At 38.8% G+C, this 15286-nt stretch overlaps 1 protein-coding gene across 1 annotated transcript in view; it reads right to left on the reverse strand.

Annotated features, from left to right (window-relative positions):
• The window catches only part of Dars (aspartyl-tRNA synthetase), a 59155-nt gene that overhangs the window by 18741 nt on the left and 25128 nt on the right, over positions 1-15286 (reverse strand). Inside the window, exons 5-7 of the mRNA XM_026779770.1 lie at positions 9102-9204; positions 7059-7139; positions 4456-4515 (exon numbers count right to left, since the gene is read on the reverse strand). Coding sequence (XP_026635571.1) covers positions 4456-4515; positions 7059-7139; positions 9102-9204 — 244 coding nt within the window. The remainder of the gene's footprint in view (positions 1-4455; positions 4516-7058; positions 7140-9101; positions 9205-15286) is intronic.

Consider the following 15286-nt stretch of genomic DNA (forward strand, 5'->3'; position numbering starts at 1 on the left):
AAAAAAAAAAAAAAAAAAAAAAGAAAAGCAAGTAGGAGAAAGCTTCAAAGGAAAGCCTTGATTATAATGCTGACAACATTCTTAGAAACACACTTGTACTGAGTGCATGCCAGTTATCATTGTACTCAGGACACAAAGCTACTGCAAAAAGCTTGAATATCTGTGCACGGAAACTTACCTCAAGAAAAACTCTGTTCTCAGGGGAACTGTGCTCAACAGACTAACACAAAGCCTGAGAAACTTCTAGTCTACTGCAGAATCATGTTTCAGCAACAGCTCTTCCTTCACAAAGAATTTGTATGGCATTAGAGGACAAGGTGGACAACTAAAGTCTAAGCAACAGAAAAGGGAGTTTTTGTCTTTTGGTCAAACAGAGTCATTTAGCTTATTTTCTGTCAACTCTTTTAAAATATATACCAATTTTAGGAGCTGGAGATAACTCAGCAGTTATCTGATAAGGTAAAAATAAAAAGCAAGACTCTACTTACAGAATTAGTTTCCCCGAGGTTACAATGACATTGTATCTTTTAGAAGAGGGACAGGTTCATGGGAAGAATCTTAGCGTTGGGAGGGAGATTTAAAAAAAAATATATCAAATAAGCCCAAGTTTACAGTGAAACTATTAATGGTACTGAGCCTTTTTTTTTTTTTTTGAGACAGTGTTTCTCTGTAGCTTTGGAGCCTATCGTGGAACTAGCTCTTGTAGGCCAAGCTGGCCTCGAACTCACAAAGATCTGCCTGTCATATAAACTGGATAGAGGGCTGAAGAGATGGCTCAGTGGTTAAGAGCACTGCCTGCCCTTCCGAAGGTCCTGAGTTCAGTTCCCAGCAATACCGAGAATACTGTATACATAATAAATAAATAGATAAAAAAAAAAAGCCAAGCAGGGTGTATATGTATGAAACTCTGCTAAATCTCTTTAAAAAAAAAACTGGATAGAAAGTTATGTTTAAAATTATCCTCCCTTCATTCCAAATGAGCTACTCTTCTTTTTTTTCTTAAATCAGATTGATGTAGAATTTATAATTAAGTACAAGTAACCTCTGTAATAAAAAAGTGGAATCACCGCAAAACTGCAATTATATTACCACATAAGGAAAGTTTGGCAGCATTCAGGCTAAATCTCAGCCAAGACTCTCTAGCACATAGGCACTGTAGTGTAAGATAAAGGTGCTGCAGACTGAGACTGGGTGGTTTGCAACACAACAGTGTCCGGCATCCTTAGAGCACTGATTCAGGCCAACAGTTACCACACCCAGGACTCCCTGGACTACCTCTGGCCACCCAAATCTTTTTTTTTAAATGCCATCAGCTATGACAATCACCCATCTATGATTCTCAAGCATTCCCTGTTGTCTGCTGCTCACAAAAATCAGCATTACTTCAATTTGTTTCTGCCTCTATTCACTGCTGTCATGGAGGATTTCACTTGTATTACTATTATTTCCCTTTAAATCACACCTTAAATGGCACATCCTTAGCAGCAGCAGCATCCAAAGACACATGAATTTGCAAGTTATATCACATAACTATTAAAATATAGGACATGCATCTGTTTAACAACCAGAAAACACTATATCTCCAGTTTTAGAAAAACATTGTAAAACTGAAATGCTATAAATTCCATTATGTTGGCATGTAAACTATACTGCCAAGAAAATCTTTTGTATTACAATGGAGTAAAAATGTATTAGAAATATATATTTTCATTTTCTACTTAAAAAAGTATTTAAGTAGACAAGGAGCAGACAGACACTTGATTATAAACTATCTAATTACTGTATAAGTGTTTCAGGATTCCATAGTTTTGTTAATGACTTAAAACTTTTTTCTAGACTGTTCTATGTATATGTGTTTTGTCTACCTATATTTTTGTGCACCATGTACACGCCGGCTCCCCTGAAGACAGAGACATCATTATTGGATACTCTGAAACTGGAGCTGCAGACAAGTAAGCTTCCAAGAGAGTACTTGGAAACAAAACTGGATCCTTGATAAGAAAGGCAAGAACTCTCCCCTGCTTCCCCCCAATAAATGTATGTATGTATGTATGTATGTATGTATGTATGTATGTATGTATGTATGTATTTTTTTGGTTTTCGAGACAGGGTTTCGCTGTGGCTTTGGAGCCTGTCCTGGAAGTAGCTCTGTAGACCAGGCTGGTCTTGAACTCACAGAGATCCGCCTGCCTCTGCCTCCCGAGTGCTGGGATTAAAGGCGTGTGCCACCACCGCCTGGCTACAATTCATTTAATTTTAAAAAACTATTATTTTATGTGAATGGGCGCTTTGCCTGCATCTTTTTTGTCTGTTTTTCAGGTTTTTTTTTTTTGTTTTTTTTTTTTTTTTTTTTTTTCGAGACAGGGTTTCTCTGTGTAGCTTTGGAGCCTGTCCTGGAACCGCTCTGTATATCAGGCTGGTCTTGAACTCACAGAGATCCGCCTGCCTCTGCCTCCTGAGTGCTGGGATTAAAGGTGTGCACCACCACCGCCTGGCAAAGTATAACATATTTAGGCTAGGGATCTAGCTAAGTGAGTAGAGTGCTCACCTAACATGTATGAGGCCTTAGGTTCTATTCCCAGCATGACTGGATGTGAGAGTGTTTCTCTAGGATATCAGAACTTGAGAAGTAAAGGCAATAGGATCAGAAGCTCAAGTTTTCTTCAACTACAAAGAGAGTTAATGATAGCTTAAATACATGAGGCCTTATCTCAAGAAAATAAATAAAATACTAGGGGCTGGTGAGATGGCTCAGTCAGAAGAGATGCTTGCTGCTAAGCCTAATGATTTGAGTTTGATCTCTGGAAACCACATGGTTTAAGGAAAGAACCAACTCCCACAAGTTGTCCTCTGACTTCCATGCGTGCACCACGGCACATGCCTACCCGCCCCGACCCTCCACGAAATACTTAAGATGGCCCATGCAAATGTGAGGACGAGGGTTTAGATCGCTAGTACCCACATAAAAAGGCAAACGGGTGTGGTGACCTGCTTATAACCATAGCACTATGGAGGTTTCAACACAGGAACCTGGAACAAGTTGGTTAGGCAGACTGGCCCCAAACACTGAACTCTGGGTTCAGTACAAGACCCTACCTCAATATAAAGAGCGGAAAAAGACCTCAGAAACCACCTTGGATCCCAAAACAGAGATGTACATGCACACACACACTTTTATACACGTACCTCCATACATGGGACTATGCACATATGCAGACCACTTTCACATGAAAAAAAGGTGTTTATAAGAATCAGACAAATAACATGAATGAAATAAGTATAGGATAACACAAGGGGCATATAGTCCACCTAGTACTTTATTTGGCTAGAATGACCCCAATACTGCTAAGATCTCCAACTTTTCAAGAAAAATCATCTGGATGTTAATATGAAAATCTTTCCACCCTTCTTTTCCATCCAAGGTAGCCTCCAAATGCTTTTTCTTTTGTTTTTGAGCCAAAGTCTCATTACTGTAGCTACAGTTGACCTCTAATTGCCTATGTAATCCAAGCTGACTTTGAGCTTTCCTGCCACAACCTCTTGAATAATGGGGATTACTGGTGTGCACAACCACGAGTGGCCAAATCCTGTGTTTCAGGGATCGTGTCTTGGTCTTTCAAATAGCTGTGGTCATAGGCCTGTGCCATGGCACTTAGCAAAACTCCCTGGGTACAGTGCACTTAAATTAGATCACCACAGACAAAATTGTTCTGGGCTAAACTGCAGTATAAACCAGTAACAACACTGAATAAACAGTATGGGTAAATACAATATATCTAACTCTTATGGCCAAGATACATGGAAAACCAACATAAGTTAAAATGGAGGTTAAAAAAAAAAGAAGACAGAAAGCAAATTGAAGAAGCGTTAAGTAAACATTACAAGGATACACAATTGCAGAAGAATCAAAGTCAGAAAGAACTCAGGGCAGCAAAGAACCTGAGCCGGAGACAGAACACTTAAGAAGGAAGATGTGGTCAAACATTAAGAAAGAAAGATGACAAACCAGTGATGAAACCACTGAACTCTTTCACTTGCAACCAAACCAAAAGGGAAAGAGAAGTCCCATGAGATGACAGTGTGAACCATGAAAGTGACTTCAAAATAACAACTGCTGTCTCTACCTGGTTGTGCTAAATTGTATACAATTTCTTTTACTCCTTGTAATGATTTAATGATTGCATTTCCACTTGCTTACTAAGTCTGCACAAAACAGACATCACCTGGGAGCCACCCCAACATTGGCATTATAATCATCTGTTATTTTCGAACAAACAAAAGTCAGTATCCTGCGAACTAGTGCTTACCTGCGCCTGGCAGCTTTCTGGGAAAAGGTCAGCTAGAGAGGTACACTATGTCTTGTATCATGATACTCATACATATGCAATTAGCTTCAAGGCATTCCCACCCAACTCAGTGTTGGCATAACCATATCAACAAACAAATGAGGCATACCCTAAGATCAATGACTCTGTTGTCTAATCTTGTATCCTGGTTAACAGTAGCTCTTCCTTCCTAAAAAAGAAAAAAAAAGGGGGGGGGGGAGAAACATATTTTAACCAGTATTTTGAAGTACACACATGGATACCATATACCCTACTCTTAGAAGCTATGTATCCTTTCAGTGAGCAGTGTGTATGTTAAGATTGTACACGGAAATCACTATGTCAAGAGAATAAACCCAGTAAGAGGAATGTCAGGGAAAAGTTACTGTTAGAGGCAGAGATGATGCTGGGGATGGTAAGGAATGCCTTTAATGTCAGCACTTGGGAAGCAGAGGCAGGTGAATCTCTGTGGTTTTGAAGCTAGCCAAAACTATATAGTAAGGCTCTGTCTTAAACATCCACACACAGCCACAAAGGAGAGAAGGGAATGAAGAGGAGGGAGACTTAGACTAGAGATGGCTCAGTGGGTAAAGTGTATGTTATAAAGGTGAATACTGAACTTTGAATCCTCACTGTCCATGGCTGTTACATCAGTGAGCTCTGGGTTCAAAGTGAGATACCCTATCTCAATGCATAAGGTGAAGAGTGATTATGGAAAACACCCACTACCAACTTCTGCATCCATATATACACATGCACCCACCCTCCTACTCAAACATAACAAAGACAAAAGAGATGGTAAAATGAGAAAGAACAAAAATATTATTGCTTTCTTTCCCTTCTCCAAACTTGCTCACTACTGGGGTACCAGAATTCCCCACCTGAACTCTTACCACTTCCTGGATTTAACCTGCAAGCCATGGCTAACACCCAATGGGAAGAATAACACAGAGCAACAGTTTTTAAATGTGTGCTCTAGGGATCACCAACAGTCCCCCAAGACTTTGGTCCTCCAAGACTTTCAGGGAGTCCCTGAAGTCCAATCAATCTCTCTCTCTCTTCCTTTTACAAAATTTTTCTTTTTCAGCAGGGCGATGGTGGCGCCTGCCTTTAACCCCACCACTCGGGAGGCAGAGGCAGGCGGACGTCTGTGAGTTCAAGGTCAGCCTGGTCTACAAGAGCTAGTTCCAGGGCAAGCTCCAAACTACAGAGAAACCCTGTCTCGAAAAACAAAACACACACACACAAAAAAATTTTTTTCTTTTTCTAAAAACTTATTATGTATACAGTGTTTTCTCTGCATGTATGCCTGCAGGTCAGAAGAGGGCAGATCACTCAGGACCTCTGTAAGAGCAGGCAGTGCTCTTAACCGCTGAGTCATCTCTTCAGATCCTTGTTTTTGTTTTCTCAAGACAGACTTTCCCTGTGTAGACCTGGCTGTCCTGGAATGTGTTCCGTATAACAAGTTAGCCTCAAACTCAGAGATACACCTGCCTCTGCCTGGGATTAAAGGTGTGCTCCACTATATAGGGCTAAATTTTTTTCTTAAATTACTTTTCATTTTCGCTCACACATGAATTTACTAAGAAATTTGCAAAGGCTGTATGATTGGTAATTTCCCAACACTGTGAACCCAAGGACCATATGGGAATCTAGATATACAAGAGGTCAGGCATATACAAACTTTGTCCATATTTAACATGATGTCACTTGTAACAGGAAAGTTTTGTTTTGGAAAATACAAAGCATGTTTTGGTCACTTTTACATTTTATCTAAAATATATTCAAGCACGCAATACTTTCATATTAACATTTTAATAAATAAATTTTTGCCTTAAACCTTAATTCTATAAATACTGACTAACATACGAACAAAACAAGAGCTTATGGGGGGGCATCTTCTATATTATTAAGAGAATTAAAAAGAACTTTCTTTCCTTTTTGATTCTGTGACAGATGTCTGTTAGATAAGCCTCTACCACTGAGCTACATCCCTAGTTGTAAAACAGATCAGGACACCAAAAAAAGTCTGAGATATGCTGATGGTAAAGGTAATTTAATTGATTTAATTTATTTGTGATGCAAAGGCAGGAAATATCGAAGAGTGATTTTTCCCCCCCTTGGTGTTTGCTTGCTTTTTTGTGTGTTTTGTTTTTGGTCTTTTCAATTAATGTTCTTTTGCTATTTTTTTTTTTTTGTTTCTTTCTTTTTTTATTTTTGGTTTTTTGAGACATGGTTTCTCTGTGTAGCTTTGGCTGTTCTGGAAGTCACTTTGTAAAAGACCAGGCTGGTCTTGAACTCACAGATTTGCCTGCCTCTGCCTCCTGGGTGCTGGGATTAAAGGCGTGTGTCACCATGCTCAGCTTTAATTAATATTCTTATTTACACTTTTATTTTTAAAATTTTATTATAATTATTTAAGTTTTCCTTTGGGGAGGATGATACAAGGGTGAAGGGCAGATATGGAGAGATTGAAAAATGAATGTGATTGGGGTACATGATGTGAAATTTCTGAAGAGTCAATAAAATTATGCTTAAAATAAAAAAAAGTAATTTAATTAAACCCAGGCCTCCTGAACTGTAGATAAACCCTCTACCAATGAGTTATATCCTCAGCTCTGTATATTGAAATAAAAATGGAATTAAAGTCAATTTACAGGTACTCTTAGTACAAGGAGGGCAGTGGATTTCCAGTGTTACAATTTATCTAGACCCATGTGGCATAACCTTTACCTCTTCACCTTCTACTTCAGGCCGAACAGCATCATCCAGCTGCAAGGGCAGGCGAGGTTCGGCCAAACTGATCACATAAATCTGAAAATGAGAAATTGCCAAAAATATTAAGTATCAAAACCTGTTATCTTCTGTTTAAAAGATAATCTACATGGAACGATGCTTGCATACATCTTTAACTGAAACCATTTGGTGAAATAAATGATATCCATTTTTAATCCACCCAGCAAGAATAATATTGTTGGCTCTATGGATTTTTTGAAGTCAACTAAGATAACACAAATATTTATAAACCCTAGGTACACACCAATGTAATAAACAAGGCCTAGTTATATCAACAAAAGCTGTGATTAGGGAAATCAATCTCAAAGCTTCAATTAAAATGGGGTCTGCCACAAGAACCAAGGCAGTAACATAGGTGTTGCTATGCTACCACAGCCACTGCTACCACTATGGTCAACTTCAGCCCAGCTAGGCTACACCCATCTTCCTTTCTTTATTCTTTGCTGTCTCCCTCAATTGTCTCCTTTCATCAAACATCACATCTCATTTCCTGCTGTTCCGGTCAGAAGCTGCCACAGAGGATGCTCTTTTACGTTATCCAGTATCTCAATACTCACACATGCTAATTTTACATTATAGTGATTTCTGAACACCCTCAAAAACGTATTATCTTTACCACTTGCAACCTGAATTTACTAAGTCTGGTGAATCACAAAGGGGAATCACCTCTACTTCATTAATTCAGAAAAGGAAGCTGTATTCTCCCAGTTTGTGGACAACACCTGGCATTCAGAAAGTGTCAGAGGCTTTACTATAGCAACATTCAAAGGAAGAATATCTATCATAGTTCCCTACACACAAGTTTTAGGCTTCCTTTGGTTAATACCCCAAACTGGAGAATCAAAAAGCTATGACTTTTATAACCAGTGGAAATTCACCCTCACCTTCATTGGGTTCAGGTTCACATAGTACTTAGCACAAAGCAGTACAAGCAGTATATACAAGCAGTAACTATTAGTTGAGTACAGCCAATTGCTTATGGTATAATTTAATACTTTGTAAAATACTTTATTATTATTATTATGGCAAAACTTATCGGTAAATTCCTAAGGCTTTATTATGACTGACACTTTTAATACTAGATATAAGTTCTGTTATTGAGCTAGGATCCTCCCATGTATTAAAAATTCAAGTATGTTTTAGTCATTAAGTTTTCTTTATTAGAGTACTGGAAAACATGTCAGCTAGAAAAGACAAACCCTTTTTTGTCAATATAATGAACTTCTATACTAGACTCAACAAAGAACAAAGTAATGTGTCAGACTAGCTTAGCAAAAATACAAGACTTTCCGTATCTCAGAGTTTCACAATAATTAACTCCTATTAAATTTAACTCTTCATTTCCAAATCAGTGGGTACAGATGTGCAGATCTCTCTGAATCTACCAACCTGTCTTTCTTACGCCTGTTCCTAAGTACTCCACCCCTTCATTCTGTGGGAAGGGGTTTCTGTATATGTGCTCTTTCTGGTTTCAGATCCCTTAAGGATGAGGGAGGGAAGAAACTATCCCTTCTCTTGAAAATTACTTAAACATCACTCATTCATTTATTAATAAGAATGTGTGTACACATATGAGCATATATGCTCATACCACATGAGTGGAAACCAGGAATTGGTTCTCTCCTATTAAGTGAGTGGCCCAGCACAAACTGATTCAGTAATGACCATAATCTCAGAATTCTACAATTTATTGTTGTTTTATCTCATTACATAGGAGAGGCTGGTCTCAAACTCAGAGTTCTGCCCTACTTCTGACTCCCAAGTGTTGCGATTAAAGGTATATAACTATGCTCACCTACATCAATTATTAAGAGCATACACATCTGATATAAAACAGTCTAAGAATTACTCAAATCTATACATAATCTTATCTGTTCCTCTCTTACTCTTTTTATGTGGTGCTGGGGGTCAAATCCAGAGTACCATGCATAATAAGCTGTATCTCCAGTCCTCACAACACTGTATTATAAAATGAGTTACCTTCTGGACATGTAACTCAACGTCTTGCTGTGTACAGCTTCCAATTTTCTGATTTACTTTTCTCACAATGCCTTCCACATCAATAATACTTTCTTTGTTGATGCTGTCAAGAGAAAAAAATCCTTAACTTTAATAATCTCATTAGAGGTGTCAGAATTCATTTGGTATTTAAGCAGCAGAATATGTCAAACCATTCTTCAATACAGGAGACACTTGTGTTAAAGCCAGCCTCTTCAACCTATTTAAAACAAGCTATTACATAGAATACCTTGTGAGATTCTGTTAAAGAGATGATTTTTTCTTAAAATGCCACTGTTTGGTAACAATTTATAAGATACTTGGGACATGAAAGGCAATAGCACCAAATGAATTGTAAAAAGTAGTAAAGGCTCTGAATTATTGAAGAGCCCTTTCCCTCTTACTCTTGAGATCACTGAGATCAGCATTTCCTTTAGTAAGAAACACTGCCTTCAATAAATGCAATTACTGTTATGTAATGGAATTAAATAAGAAGGTCAACTGAAAAGTTTTTCAAGTACTAAGAGGTGTTGCAATTACACCTACATTTGGCTACAAGCTTCTACACTCACCTTGTCCCTGGATTATGACTGATAACCTAGTCGTGCACTCACACTGAAGGAATGCTTGTGTGACACTTAATATTAAAACAAATATAAAATTACTGTGTCTCCTGGGCTGTCCTTTAACAAACCAAAGCTGCAAACATTAGACACTTAAATCTGAAACAGAATTTTATTACGCTGTCTATTAAACACTTAATCGTTTTCTGGTTATTTTACACATAATCAAGAAAAGGCATAATTTTAAATGATGATTCCCAAACAAACTAAACTAGGTTTGTTTTTTTTTGCTTTGCATATTCTTCAATGATGGAAGGTGACAATGCATTTGGTGAAAATGATTAAGATTCATGGAAAAGCTGCCTTCATTCTGATGCGGAATTGTATCTTCAGTAGTTGTAATGTTATCAGATACCCTAGAAACCACAAAATGCTAAGTGTAGTCTTAGAACACCACAGTGAGCGAGCTATAACAGCATCTGCTCAGGGACAGAAAGGCCTAGGCTGTACCGTCTAGGATTCTGTCACCGACTACCTTTTTAAAAACAATTAATAGTACATACAGCTCTTCACTCTTGAGTATCCTGTACCACAGCTATCACCGAATATCTAACTAAAGAAAATTCCTAATTTGTAATTAGAAGGACCAGGCTTCTATTTACCATTCAAAGCATTTCCTGACATTGGCAGCGTGGAGTCACTCATCTGTCTTCTAACTGCTGCCTCATCTGTATGCGTGGGTCAACCTGATGCTTGAATAGGTGATTCAGGGCTGCTTGTTCCACATGTCTCCAGGAGGAGCATTTTCTCCTCACTGGTCAGTACAGTACGCCATTAACCAACCCTACCTCAGCCACAGCTCCAATTTTCCTTTTTTTTTTTTTTTTTTTTTTTTTCCGAGACAGGGTTTCTCTGTGGTTTTGGAGCCTGTCCTGGAACTAGCTCTGTAGACCAGGCTGGTCTCGAACTCCCAGAGATCCGCCTGCCTCTGCCTCCCGAGTGCTGGGATTAAAGGCGTGTGCCACCACCGCCGGGCTCCAATTTTCCTATTGTCCCTAAGCTCATGGTACTTTGGTTTCACTCACTCTGACTCTAAACCTTCTGTTAGCAGACAGTCTCCTTTAAAGCCACTTAAGTTAAATATTGCCTTTTTCAACACAACATGTTTTACTGACTATTTGGGAATTTCACAACATGCACTCCAATCACACATCCTAGTCCTGCCAGGCCCACCCTCACAAAACAAAACAAACATTTATTTATTTGTTTGTTTGTTTATTTATTTATTTATTTTTGAGACAGGGTTTCATTACACAGACATAGCTGGCTAGAGCTTATTATGTAGCTTTAATTGGCCTTGAACTCTGAGACCTCCTTACTTCTGCCAGTGTTTCACACTATGCCCAGTAACATTGCTTAAAAAAAACAAACAAAAAAATAAAAACCACTGACTTACTTTGCGTGCATCATGTGGTGCATCAAACCCATAGGAAGCCCTGAGTAAGTTAAGTCCTGCCTGAATGTGTATTTGTTGACATGGATATAGCCACGTCAAGGAGCCCAAAACCTCATACTCAGGAGAAAATAGCAAAGCCTTCCTCTGGTCCATCTGCAGAGAAGGTTCATCACAGTATACTCCCCCTAGATAGTTACTGCTTGAAGACCTCTCTCGTTCAGAGACTACTCCTACTAAGATTAGCTATGCCCTTCTCCTCGATTCAGCTTGTAAGCCCTGCTCCCTTGATTAAACTGTGTAGTAGTACATCCCATGTTCCTCTTTTTGGGTCTGGCTTACCTCACTCAGGATAGTGTTTTCTATTTCCATCCATTTGCACGCAAAATTCACAAAGTCCTTGTTTTTTACTGCTGAGTAGTACTCTAATATGTATATATTCCATACTTTCTTCATCCATTCTTCCATTGAAGGGCATCTAGGTTGTTTTCAGGTTCTGGCTATTACAAACAATGCTGCTATGAACATAGTAGAGCATATACTTTTGTTGTATGATAAGGCCACTCATATTTGGTTTCTAGCCATAAACAAAGGACATTGAGCCTATAATTAGTGATCCTAGAGAAGCTAAATAAGGAGAACCCAAAGAAAAACATATAGGCATCCTCCTGAATATTAACCTTCATCAGGCGATGAAAGGAGACAGAGACAGAGACCCACATTGGAGCACCAGACAGAAATCTCATGGTCCAAATCAGGAGCAGAAGGAGAGAGAGCACGAGCAAGGAACTCGGGACTGCGAGGGGTGCACCCACACACTGAGACAATGGGGATGTTCTTTTGGGAACTCACCAAGGCCAGCTGGCCTGGGTCTGAAAAGGCCTGGGATAAAACCGGACTCGCTGAACATAGCGGACAATGAGGACTACTGAGAACTCAAGAACAATGGCAATGGGTTTTTGATCCTACTGCACATACTGGCTCTGTGGGAGCCTGGGCAGTTTGGATGCTCACCTTACTAGACCTGGATGGAGGTGGGTGGTCCTTGGACTTCCCACAGGGCAGGGAACCCTGATTGCTCTTTGGGCTGACGAGGGAGGGGGACTTGGTTGGGGGAGGGGGAGGGAAATGGGAGGCGGTGGCGGGAAAGAGACAGAAATCTTTAATAAATAAATAAATAAATAAAAAAATAAACTGTGTAGTAGTAATGCCTCTGTCTACCACCATATACAAACATGCTGAACTACAGGGCGCTGATGCTTCTCCACAAGAGTCGTCCTGTGTCTGTCTTTCCCTCATTCCCTTACCTGGAGCCACACTATAGAAAATACTATAGCATGAGTGTGGAAGCCAGACGACAACTTGGGGGATCGGTTCTTTCATTTGACAACATGGGTCCATGCGATAAAACCTTGGTTTTCAGGCTTGGAAAGTCCCTGCCAAACTACCCAGCTGGCCTAATTTCTCCCCTTTTTGTATTTACTTCTGTGTGGGGCTGGACAGATGTCTCAGTGGTTAAGAGCACTGAATGCTCTTCCAAAGGTCCTGAGTTCAACTCCCAGCAACAATACAGTGGTTCACAACCATCTGTAATGAGATCTGGTGTCTTCTTCTGGCCTGCAGGCATACATGCAGGCAGAACACTGTATACATAATATATAAATAAACAAGTATTTAAAAAAATTATCTGTGTATGAATGTTTCACTTGTGTGTATGTATGTGTACCATGTGCATGTCTAGTGCCCAAGGTGGTCAAAAATGCATCAGAACCCCTGAAACTGGAGTTACAGATACCTGTAAATATCACGGAGTTGTGGGAACTGAACCCTGGTCCTCTTAACCACTGAGAAATCTTTCTATTCCCTCAAGATCTCTACTCTTAACAAGGGTGTTTCACACTACTTTCCTCGCAGAAAAACAATGAAATGTGGGCAGAGATCCTCTGCTTGGCACTAGCTGGAGATTTAATGAAAGAACACAAACATTTTTGTCTTCTTTCTTCCTTATTAATACCAGATATTCTTTAAATTTTAATACATCTATACGTCTAAATTTATGCCTTTTTCTACTCCTATTTGCAGAAATGAATGCATTCACAAGGAAAAAACTCGAAACAACACAAAATTCATTTATAACAAAGGACTAGCTCTAAAACTTGCTACTAGAGCCTGTAAAACAAAACCAAAAAAGCTTAGATTTTTCTGTGTATTTCAATGTGTATATGTACACTTAGAGTTAACACAATGACATCATTACTACCAAACAATGGGGGGGGGGTTTGTGAGACAGTTTCACACAAAGCCCAGGACGATTTTTAATTCATTATGTAGCTTGGGCTTGCCTTAAACGTCTTATTCTTCTGTATCTGAGATTACGGATGTATACCACTATACCCAACCCCAGTCTATCAATATGATCTTTTTTTTACTTACTTATATGTAAAGAAAATGTGCATGACGTAGCCTGCCACCAGAAAGACATTGGACTAGAAAGCTTCAACTCCACAACTGAGACAAACATGTCTCTATGTCTACATTTTGAAAAAGGGTTTTATCCATCAGATAACTAGAAAGCTTTAGGTTTACAGACGATGTGCAGTAAAAAAATAATGCGGTAGAAAGCAGAGAAACTCCCAGGAGCTGTTTCAGTACAGGAGAAATGGAGGAAGTAAATTAAACACATCTTTTCAAGAGCTAAGTCAGCTGTTTTTATTATTAGTGCCTGAAACACACTGCAACTGCATTGTTTTCTGTGCCTCTTTCATTTTTCAACCATTCTTTTGACTCTCCATATAGTCACTCAACAAATAAAATAAATTAGTACAATCTTGATATCAAGATATTCTTAAGGAATAGGAAAAACAGATTTCATGCCATTTTACTAGGAACTACTAACCACCAACTTCAAACTTTAGCTATAACGACCAACAGTTTCTATAGAATAAAATTGCAAAAAGGATCTATCTATCTATCTATCTATCTATCTATCTATCTATCTATCTATCTATCTATCTATCTATCTATAAAACTTTACTTCATGCGCATTGGTATAACGATGTCAGATTCTCTGGAACTGGAGTTACAGACAACTGCAAGCTGCCATATGGATGGTGGGAATTGAACCCGGGTCCTCTGGAAGAACAGTCAGTGCTCTTAACCACTGAGCCATCTTGCCAGCCCCATTCTTGATATTTTATAAAAGCTTTCCATAATGATTTTGGTTTGTTTTGGAAGTGTATATAAACCATGTTAGTCTTGAGCTCATAGTTCTCAGTTTCCTGAGTACCTCTGTATTCCAGCAGATCCCAAGTTTTTGTTGACAAAAAAATAACTGGTACAAGTGACCCCTTGTCAACTTGACACACAAACATATCACTATTAAACCATAACCATTTTCTTCCCAAATATCACATTATATTGGTATCACAACATAAAATAGAAATAACTTTAGATGTCCCACAGTCTTAAACAATCCCAATTAAGAAGGCTGAAGAGATGGCTTAGTGGTTAAGAGTACCTGGCTGTTCCTCCAGAGGATGCCTGTTAGGTTCTAAGCACCCACATACTAACTTACAACTGCCTATAACTTCAGTCCACGGGGATGAGACACCCTCCTCTAGCTTCTGCAAGCACCAGGCACAAAAGAGGTGCACAATCATGCATGCACTCATACACATAAATTAAATGAACCAGAATACGAGGGTGTCAGTATCAGATCCTTCTTATGACTGGGATCTTCTGAGACATTAAATACCATAGGTGACATGATGTCTGGAGACATAATACTGTGTCAGGCAGGCCTAGTGTTTACCCAAAAATTAAACATTAGAAATACCTAAATACTTTCTCACAATCTCAGATTAAAAAATAAAAATAGGAAAATATGGATGGATTACAGGAAGGGAACCAAGAAGGAAGAAAGAAAAGGAAGATAAGAATGAAGGAGGATAGACAGAAGGGTGGATTAGTGAGTTTTCTCTTCCTCAATGAGACACTGTACCCTGGAGATAAGTACAGAATAAAACTCATAAATGCTTTGAAAAGGTCCCTACTGGAGTAGACAATTTAAAGGTCACTGCTCAAATTTTCATTTCTGTTTAGTAGTTAGATGAAAAAGTTTTTTTTTTTTTTTTTTTTTTTTTTTTTTTTTT

This window comes from Microtus ochrogaster, chromosome 6 (genome assembly GCF_000317375.1).
Source record: "Microtus ochrogaster isolate Prairie Vole_2 chromosome 6, MicOch1.0, whole genome shotgun sequence".
NCBI classification, from domain to species: domain Eukaryota; kingdom Metazoa; phylum Chordata; class Mammalia; order Rodentia; family Cricetidae; genus Microtus; species Microtus ochrogaster.